General features: G+C 54.3%; 1 protein-coding gene across 1 annotated transcript in view; it reads left to right on the top strand.

Moving 5' to 3' along the window:
- PPP5C (protein phosphatase 5 catalytic subunit) overlaps window positions 1-5178 on the top strand; it is a gene marked incomplete at its 5' end in the record, with an annotated part of 7959 nt that extends 2781 nt beyond the window's left edge. The window contains 8 exons of the mRNA XM_018574969.1: window positions 169-311; window positions 425-512; window positions 850-1052; window positions 1166-1253; window positions 2004-2044; window positions 2130-2308; window positions 2507-2588; window positions 4737-5178. Coding sequence (XP_018430471.1) covers window positions 169-311; window positions 425-512; window positions 850-1052; window positions 1166-1253; window positions 2004-2044; window positions 2130-2308; window positions 2507-2588; window positions 4737-4799 — 887 coding nt within the window. The remainder of the gene's footprint in view (window positions 1-168; window positions 312-424; window positions 513-849; window positions 1053-1165; window positions 1254-2003; window positions 2045-2129; window positions 2309-2506; window positions 2589-4736) is intronic.
- Window positions 5179-10635: the final 5457 nt, after the last annotated feature.

Below are 10635 nucleotides of genomic sequence, written 5' to 3'. Positions count from 1 at the left end.
CCCGGGTGGCGTGTTCTCGGGGGGGTCGCCCGGGTGGTGGGTTCTCAGTGTTTCCCGCACTCAGTTTGGTACCGTTGACCACTTTTATTGTGGGTTCTGTCCATGGAGCGGTGGTGGGAAGTTGCAGGTACCTGTATTGGAGAGTCACCAGTGTCTGTTTCCTGTCAGGGAACCACGAGACGGACACCATGAACCAGATGTACGGCTTTGAGGGCGAGGTGAAAGCCAAATACTCCACCCAGATGTTCCAGCTCTTCAGTGAAGTGTTCCAGTGGCTGCCGCTGGCCATGTGCGTGAACCAGCGTGTCCTGGTGAGCCCCCCTCCCCCTAGGGCCACAGCATGGGGCCCTCCTATATATGACAGTTTCTCGGGGTCATGTGATCAGAGTGATTGATTTCTGGTGATGTGATGTCTCCCGTACAGATCATGCACGGCGGTCTATTCTCCGAGGACGGCGTGACGCTGGAACAGCTCCGGAACATTGAACGCAATCGGCAGCCGCCGGACTCAGGTGTGCCGAGGAACCGATCCGCAGTGTGTGATTGTGTGTACATGAGGCGTGCTCTGCTGTGTCACATGACCACCCTGCTACCTATGTCACATGACCACCCTGCTACCTACCGCTATGTCACATGACGACCCTGCTACCTACCGCTATGTCACATGACCACCCTGCTACCTACCGCTATGTCACATGACGACCCAGCTACCTATATGTCACATGACAACCCTGCTACCGCTATGTCACATGACGACCCTGCTACCTACCTCGGGTGGTGGGTTCTCAGTGTTTCCCGCACTCAGTTTGGTACCGTTGACCACTTTTATTGTGGGTTCTGTCCATGGAGCGGTGGTGGGAAGTTGCAGGTACCTGTATTGGAGAGTCACCAGTGTCTGTTTCCTGTCAGGGAACCACGAGACGGACACCATGAACCAGATGTACGGCTTTGAGGGCGAGGTGAAAGCCAAATACTCCACCCAGATGTTCCAGCTCTTCAGTGAAGTGTTCCAGTGGCTGCCGCTGGCCATGTGCGTGAACCAGCGTGTCCTGGTGAGCCCCCCTCCCCCTAGGGCCACAGCATGGGGCCCTCCTATATATGACAGTTTCTCGGGGTCATGTGATCAGAGTGATTGATTTCTGGTGATGTGATGTCTCCCGTACAGATCATGCACGGCGGTCTATTCTCCGAGGACGGCGTGACGCTGGAACAGCTCCGGAACATTGAACGCAATCGGCAGCCGCCGGACTCAGGTGTGCCGAGGAACCGATCCGCAGTGTGTGATTGTGTGTACATGAGGCGTGCTCTGCTGTGTCACATGACCACCCTGCTACCTATGTCACATGACCACCCTGCTACCTACCGCTATGTCACATGACGACCCTGCTACCTACCGCTATGTCACATGACCACCCTGCTACCTACCGCTATGTCACATGACGACCCAGCTACCTATATGTCACATGACAACCCTGCTACCGCTATGTCACATGACGACCCTGCTACCTACCGCTATGTCACATGACCACCCTGCAACCTAACGCTATGTCACATGACCCTGCAACCTACTGCTATGTCACATGACCACCCTGCTACCTATGTCACATGACGACCCAGCTACCTACCGCTATGTCACATGACCACCCTGCTACCTACCGCTATGTCACATGACGACCCAGCTACCTATATGTCACCTGACACTGCAACCTACCGCTATGTCACATGACAAACCTGCTACCTATGTCACATGACGACCCAGCTACCTATATGTCACATGACCCTGCAACCTACCAAATGTCACGTGACGACCCTGCTACATCCCCAGATAACGGCGCTAATACTGCCATGGTATCTTTGTAATGCACTTCGCATGCGTCACATGACTGCGCTGACCCAGCATGTTCATTTCTACTTGGAGTGTGACACGCGTGAATGGTTGCTTCCGTGTCCTGGCAGACATGTGGTACGATCCTCGTGCTGTGCTGACCTCCTTTCTCTTCCAGGTCCGATGTGTGACTTGTTGTGGTCGGATCCCCAGCCGCAGGTAACGCTTCTCGTCTCACGCTGCGTGCCCCGTCCCTGCCCCCGCACGTCTTCTGAACCCGCCTCCTTTCTCTCTTCCCTCCCAGGACGGGCGCTCTCCCAGTAAACGGGGTGTCAGCTGTCAGTTCGGGCCGGACGTCACCCGCCACTTCCTAGAAGAGAACGGTCTGGATTACATCATCCGCAGTCACGAGGTGAAGGCGGAAGGATACGAAGTGACGCACAATGGTCTCTGTGTGACCGTCTTCTCTGCTCCAAACTACTGGTGAGTATCGGCAGACCTGCGTCATTCCGCAAAGTCTGACTCCTCCCCTTTTATTGCATCACCCCTCACTGACCCCTCCCCTTTTATTGCATCACCTGCACTGACCCCTCCCCTTTTATTGCATCACCCCGCACTGACTCCTCCCCTTCTGTTGCATCATCCTACACTCTGCCTGACTCCTCCCCTCTTCTTTTTCAGTGACCAGATGGGTAACAAAGGTGCATATATCCATCTCAGTGGCTCTGACCTGAAGCCCAAATTTCACCAGTTTGAAGCTGTGGTGAGTCCTTCTTCCTCTCAGTAACAACAAGAAACTAAATCAGAGGTGCACACACACAACAGGTAATAGGCACCTTGTGGTGTCTGCTCTCCGGCAGGACTTTAATTTGGCTGACAGGTTCCCTTTGATGGGGGCTGGGCGCGCAGAATAACAATCCTCATATTACAAATGATAGAAGAGGCTCCATTGTCTATAGAAGGACACAGGACTCCGAAACGGGTTATACTGCCACCTTCAGGAGGTTGGGATACAAAACGGTTGTCATCCAGTCCCCATATAACCCCTCCCCTACCCAGCATGCCTCAGCTTTGTGCTGGTGTCCTTCAGGATTGGTACCTTTTGGGGTTGTTACAATCTCTGGGGCCCTTTGGGACACTGCACGGTGAGGGTTGTCACTACCTTGGATCTCAGGCAGCCGTACTCCTTTCATGGAATGTTCCTTCCGATGGTTGGAAGTGTATGGCGCTGGCCTTGTGGACTGGCGGGTCTTCGTTCGGCTTTTCCTGGGAAATGGTCCCAGTGAACCTTTTGTTGGCCATATCTTGTTGGTGGTCTGTTCCCTTTTATTAGGGAGTTAGTAGGGATGCACCGATACCACTTTTGTAAGACCGAGTACCGATACTTTTGATCGAGTACTCGCCGATACCAATTACCGATACTTTTTCTTAAAGGGACAGGTCACATTTTTTTCTAAAGCAATACAAACGAATGCTTCAAGGTCACTTTCTCACTATTATGATTCATGAGATGACGAGGGAGCAATGACGCAATCAGAAAGCCGGGCGCTGCGTCATTACACGGCGCCCGGCTTCCGGATTTGCTCGCTTCCTGACCAATCGGGAAGCCGGGCAGCGCGTCATTGCACGCTACCCGGCTTCCTGTCGGGATGGGAAGTCGGCTCCATGCTCTCTCATCACACGTGACGAGAAAGCATGGAGCCGTTTCCTGGCCAATCAGGGAACCGGGCAGCGTGTAATGATGCGCTGCCCGGCTTCCTGATACAGGAAGTACTCGTGCTAGGTATCGGAGCATTTGGGCGAGTACAAGTACTCACCCGAATACTCGGTATCGGCACCAATACCGATACCAGTGCACCCCTAGTAGTTCTGATGTTCCAGGTGTTTTAGTGGTTTCCAGCCTCTCGCTGGGGCAGGCTTTGTGTCCCGGTGTTGGTGGAGTCGTTCTCCGTCATGGTGATCTCATCTGTCCTGGTCCGAGCCTCATCTTGCCCCTCTGTGGCCTTCCCGGGGCAGATTTCCATGTCTTGCGGGGGACAGATTCGGGTGTTGGTCCTTCTGGTTGTTCCATTTTAGATCGGTCGCTGGCTGTTGCCCACCCCTAAGTTGGGCCGGTTTTGGATGTCCTGATGGACCGGTCCTGTTTTATGAAGTTCTGTGTCCTCCAATATACCGTACATTCTTTAAAGGAGAACTATAAGCGGGAGGGGCTTCTCACTTAACCTCATAGTTCGGGGCGACGTGTGACAATGAGACTGTCACAGGTCGGCTCAGTAGATCGGGAGGTGAGGGAACACATACCGGCGTTCGCTCACCTCTCGATCCTGTCACAGCTCCCTGCAGGGATTCCCCGCTCCGATCCTCCAGCGCTGACTGGCGGAACGGACGGGGGAGGGGGCGGGTACAGCTGGCTCTGCCTCTAGATAGGAGGAGCCAGCTGTCACTCACGCAGCTGGGCGGATCCTGGGATACTTGTCGGGATCCGCTCCGGCGTCTCAGTATACCGCGAGCTGTAGCTCCCTATATACTGAGCCTAGGGTGACGGGAGGACGCTAGTTTGTGTCCTCCCGTTACCCTGAGGAGAACTATGGGGGGAAAGCCCGGACCTCGTACTTCTCCTTTAATTGGAGTCAGATAAGGGCCCCCGGTGCTGTCCCGTCTCACAGAACTGAGGCTCTCTGGGTAGAGGTGGCGTTCTATGGAGTCTGTTGTCCCATCCCCCACAAGGTGGCAGTATAACCCGACGGTGACTCTCTCGATAGACTGGAAGATGAGGATTATTTTATGGTAGAAGCACAAGGAGTCCATTCGGGTCGGAGTTCTTCCTTTTGATGGTCGCAGAACTTTATTTGCCGTGCAATGTTACAATAAGTTGTCACGGCGTCCAGTAACGCTCTCCCGTCTCCCGCAGCCGCACCCCAACGTCAAGCCGATGATGTATGCCAACTCTCTGATGCAGATGGGGATGATGTGAGCCGGACGGTCGGGCCGCTGAGCCCATCGGCGGATTGCCCCGCGGGCGGACGGTGAACGTCGCAGTATTTGCCCCGAATCTTTCTGACGTCAGTTCGGGAAACAGAGAATCCAGAGGAATATTTTTATTACTGTAAAGGAGGAAGTGAGGCGAGCGGGAGTGTGTCTGGACGTGTGACTGTGTGTGCGTGCGTGCGATTGTCTGTGTGCGCGTGCGTGCGATTGTCTGTGTGCGTGGGGGGTGTCTCAGCTAGAAACGCACAATAATCTCGCATCCCCCTCCGTATAACCTGTGTGCTCCCCCTCGCTCTCCCCCACACGCGGACACCCCAAACCTCCTGCTGTCCATTATTTAGCTTCTAATAAAGATTCTGATCACACCACAAAATGGAATATTATTATTGGGGAGGATGAGGGTGGTGGTGGGAATTATATGGGGAGGATGAGGGTGGTGGGGGGAATTATATGGGGAGGATGAGGGTGGTTGTGGGAATGATATGGGGAGGATGAGGGTGGTGGGGGGAATTATATGGGGAGGATGAGGGTGGTTGTGGGAATGATATGGGGAGGATGAGGGTGGTGGGGGGAATTATATGGGGAGGATGAGGGTGGTTGTGGGAATGATATGGGGAGGATGAGGGTGGTGGGGGGAATTATATGGGGAGGATGAGGGTGGTTGTGGGAATGATATGGGGAGGATGAGGGTGGTGGGGGGAATTATATGGGGAGGATGAGGGTGGTTGTGGGAATGATATGGGGAGGATGAGGGTGGTGGGGGGAATTATATGGGGAGGATGAGGGTGGTTGTGGGAATGATATGGGGAGGATGAGGGTGGTGGGGGGAATTATATGGGGAGGATGAGGGTGGTTGTGGGAATGATATGGGGAGGATGAGGGTGGTGGGGGGAATTATATGGGGAGGATGAGGGTGGTTGTGGGAATGATATGGGGAGGATGAGGGTGGTGGGGGGAATTATATGGGGAGGATGAGGGTGGTTGTGGGAATGATATGGGGAGGATGAGGGTGGTGGGGGGAATTATATGGGGAGGATGAGGGTGGTTGTGGGAATGATATGGGGAGGATGAGGGTGGTGGGGGGAATTATATGGGGAGGATGAGGGTGGTTGTGGGAATGATATGGGGAGGATGAGGGTGGTGGGGGGAATTATATGGGGAGGATGAGGGTGGTTGTGGGAATGATATGGGGAGGATGAGGGTGGTGGGGGGAATTATATGGGGAGGATGAGGGTGGTTGTGGGAATGATATGGGGAGGATGAGGGTGGTGGGGGGAATTATATGGGGAGGATGAGGGTGGTTGTGGGAATGATATGGGGAGGATGAGGGTGGTGGGGGGAATTATATGGGGAGGATGAGGGTGGTTGTGGGAATGATATGGGGAGGATGAGGGTGGTGGGGGGAATTATATGGGGAGGATGAGGGTGGTTGTGGGAATGATATGGGGAGGATGAGGGTGGTGGGGGGAATTATATGGGGAGGATGAGGGTGGTTGTGGGAATGATATGGGGAGGATGAGGGTGGTGGGGGGAATTATATGGGGAGGATGAGGGTGGTTGTGGGAATGATATGGGGAGGATGAGGGTGGTGGGGGGAATTATATGGGGAGGATGAGGGTGGTTGTGGGAATGATATGGGGAGGATGAGGGTGGTGGGGGGAATTATATGGGGAGGATGAGGGTGGTTGTGGGAATGATATGGGGAGGATGAGGGTGGTGGGGGGAATTATATGGGGAGGATGAGGGTGGTTGTGGGAATGATATGGGGAGGATGAGGGTGGTGGGGGGAATTATATGGGGAGGATGAGGGTGGTTGTGGGAATGATATGGGGAGGATGAGGGTGGTGGGGGGAATTATATGGGGAGGATGAGGGTGGTTGTGGGAATGATATGGGGAGGATGAGGGTGGTGGGGGGAATTATATGGGGAGGATGAGGGTGGTTGTGGGAATGATATGGGGAGGATGAGGGTGGTGGGGGGAATTATATGGGGAGGATGAGGGTGGTTGTGGGAATGATATGGGGAGGATGAGGGTGGTGGGGGGAATTATATGGGGAGGATGAGGGTGGTTGTGGGAATGATATGGGGAGGATGAGGGTGGTGGGGGGAATTATATGGGGAGGATGAGGGTGGTTGTGGGAATGATATGGGGAGGATGAGGGTGGTGGGGGGAATTATATGGGGAGGATGAGGGTGGTTGTGGGAATGATATGGGGAGGATGAGGGTGGTGGGGGGAATTATATGGGGAGGATGAGGGTGGTTGTGGGAATGATATGGGGAGGATGAGGGTGGTGGGGGGAATTATATGGGGAGGATGAGGGTGGTTGTGGGAATGATATGGGGAGGATGAGGGTGGTGGGGGGAATTATATGGGGAGGATGAGGGTGGTTGTGGGAATGATATGGGGAGGATGAGGGTGGTGGGGGGAATTATATGGGGAGGATGAGGGTGGTTGTGGGAATGATATGGGGAGGATGAGGGTGGTGGGGGGAATTATATGGGGAGGATGAGGGTGGTTGTGGGAATGATATGGGGAGGATGAGGGTGGTGGGGGGAATTATATGGGGAGGATGAGGGTGGTTGTGGGAATGATATGGGGAGGATGAGGGTGGTGGGGGGAATTATATGGGGAGGATGAGGGTGGTTGTGGGAATGATATGGGGAGGATGAGGGTGGTGGGGGGAATTATATGGGGAGGATGAGGGTGGTTGTGGGAATGATATGGGGAGGATGAGGGTGGTGGGGGGAATTATATGGGGAGGATGAGGGTGGTTGTGGGAATGATATGGGGAGGATGAGGGTGGTGGGGGGAATTATATGGGGAGGATGAGGGTGGTTGTGGGAATGATATGGGGAGGATGAGGGTGGTGGGGGGAATTATATGGGGAGGATGAGGGTGGTTGTGGGAATGATATGGGGAGGATGAGGGTGGTGGTGGGTATTATATGGAGGATGTGGGGGGTTATAGTACAGCACACGTTGGGAACATGTCTGTGGATCTCAGTCTCGGGGTGGTGCTGGAGACATCGGGGGGAATACTTTGGATGCTAATTGTGTAAAATCTCATCAAAGGAATTGACGTTTCGGGGGCCACACAGGGCCCCTCATACAGTGATCATAGTGGCCCCGTGTTGGGTCTGTATGGTTATGGGCGGCCCCCGTCCTGTCTGAGAGACGTTACACAATCAGATGGATGAGATCGTTATTCTGCGTGTGGCCGGAGTGGCGTGTGATTGGGGGGCAGCGCGCGGCGTGTGATTGGGGGGCAGCGCGCGGCGTGTGATTGGGGGGCAGGCGGCAGCGCGGCGTGTTCTCTTGTTTTATGAGTGAATCCGGAGGACGGGTATATCGGAGCACTCTACTATACTGATGATGTCACACCGATGACATGACTAACATGTGAGGATCGGGATGTTGGGGGACGCGGTCCTCATGCGTGTCCGCTCCTCCATGTTTGTCATGTATGTAGTAAGAGAGCTGAATCCACTGAAACTCGTATTTCTGTCCATCCTGTCCTGAGATTTACACAACTCTGCATGGTCACCTGACTTTCCCTGAGACACCTCCCCGCCCCCTGCATGTGATTGGACAGTGAAGGAGAAGGAGCACAACTCTCCTCCTGCCAGCACATGTACATGCCGGAGAACCTGATTGGCTTCTAGTCCCGACCCCCCCAGACAGATGTGGGTACTTCTACTAGCTGCACTTCTCGTGTATTTCATGAATTTATCTTGGATCAGAAATTGGTGTTTTCTGCCAAAAAATGACCCGAAATCTCCTTCCTGCGGCCCCTCCTCCTTCCTGCGGCCCCTCCTTCCTGAACCCGGTCTAGAGACCTCCGAGGAGATCTTCCACAGATGTGTCACTGCAGAGCCAGGAGGTGACACCATTATTTACCCCTCTTCCTCCAGCGAACCTCCTCCATGCTGCCCTATCACTCCCCTTCCCCCAGTGCCTGCAACACCTATCCATCCTGCTCCCAGTGCCTGCAGCATCTGCCCCCCGTGCCTGCCGCTAACACCTACCCATCCTGCTCCCAGTGCCTGCAGCATCTCCCCCTCCTGCCCCCAGTGCCTGCAACACCTACCCATCCTGCTCCCAGTGCCTGCAGCATCTCCCCCAGCGCCTGCAACACCTACCCATCCTGCTCCCAGTGCCTGCAACACGTTCCCCTCCTGCAGCAGTGCTTGTAATACCTGCTTCTTAGGTCCCCAGTGACTGTACCACCTCCCCCTTCTGCCCCAGCGCCTAAATCCTTCCATCTTCCGGGGCTTGAAACATGTTAGGATGGCAGCACTGGGCTGGGCAGTAGTGTGAGTGGGGCATGATGGGAAATGAGACCAAACAGACGTCAGATCATTTAAAAACAACATTTAATGACATTTGAATGTGCAACGCAGGAGCGATCATAACTGTGCGGAGGGCAACCTGCGTCCATGTGGGGGAGGGGCGGGTGGACTGCACCCTCGGGGGGGTGGGGGAGGGGTCTGTATATTGGGGGCATGTTGGGTATTTGATGGAGAGAAGCCGTCAGAAGAATGACCAGGCTGTCCTAAGATGTCTCGTATTTCCACGCAGCCTCCTGTATTTTATCGGCCAGTTTAGGCCAAAGGGGCGGCACCAGATTGGCCGCGGTCGGTCACACGCTGTAGGATCCTGGACAGGAAGTCAGCTGTGCGCTGGGAAATATGTCCTCACCATGACTGATATTGGAACATTGGCTGTTCAGATTGGGCATTCCGCTGGGATTTCATGCCGCTCATCCCGGACGAGCCCCCAATATTTCCCCCGTTACTCATGTGGCTCCGCCCTTGTGGACGGATAGTCCCGCCTATAACAGTGTGGCTCTGAATCTGGTGTCGGCAGTAAGGGGCGAGTCTGATGATGTCACTTCCCAGTGATAGATGCCGATCGTTGCGGTGCGCTACATTTCTCCGTTACACTATAGCGGTCCATTACCGTGTGATGCATTAAAGTAGCTCATTGGTTCTGAATAGCCCAACGTGGACATAAGGCTCCGCCCACAGGTGGTTAGGAGCGTGCGATACTTTGTATAATCGCAGAGAAGTTTCCATTGGAAAAGATGGATTTTATTACAATGTTGCGGAGCCGCAGATCGATACTTGTCTGTCCTTCATTCTGATTGGCTGCCAATAAACGAGCGATGACATCTCCAGGGGCGTGCCGCAGCGCCGGTGCTAGTCCCTCTACTGTAGTAGTATGTTGGGTTAGGGCCGTGATTCAATGCCCGTTAACACACGTGTCCAGTAATGGCCCGCAATGTGGGGGCGGAGCCTCAGGGACTCCTCCTTTGTATCATTGTCTAATACTACCCCAAGCTCTATGCCTGCCCCCTCCCATAGTCCCTCCCCTTTATATCCATCATTATCTAATACTCCCCAAAGCTCTATGCCTGCCCCCTCCCATAGTCCCTCCCCTTTATATCCATTATTATCTAATGCTCCCCAAAGCTCTATGCCTGCCCCCTCCCATAGGCCCTCCCCTTTTATATCCATCTAATAAACCCCCACAGTCTATACCCACCCTCTCCCATAGCCCCTCCCCTTTATATCCATCATTATCTAATACTCCCCCACAGTCTATGCCAGCCCCCTCCCATAGTCCCTCCCCTTTATATCTATATATTATACTCCCCAAGCTCTATGCCCGCCTCCTCCCATAGTCCCTCCCCTTTATATCTATATCTTATACTCCCCCAAGCTCTATGCCCGCCTCCTCCCATAGCCCCTCCCCTTTAGATCCATTATTTAATACGTCTCCCACAGTCTATGCCCGCCCCCTCCCATAGCCCCTCCCCTTT

Source organism: Nanorana parkeri, unplaced genomic scaffold (genome assembly GCF_000935625.1).
Source record: "Nanorana parkeri isolate BGI_ZX_2015 unplaced genomic scaffold, ASM93562v1 scaffold3431, whole genome shotgun sequence".
Classification (NCBI taxonomy): domain Eukaryota; kingdom Metazoa; phylum Chordata; class Amphibia; order Anura; family Dicroglossidae; genus Nanorana; species Nanorana parkeri.
This window is presented reverse-complemented; position numbering and strand designations above follow the sequence as displayed.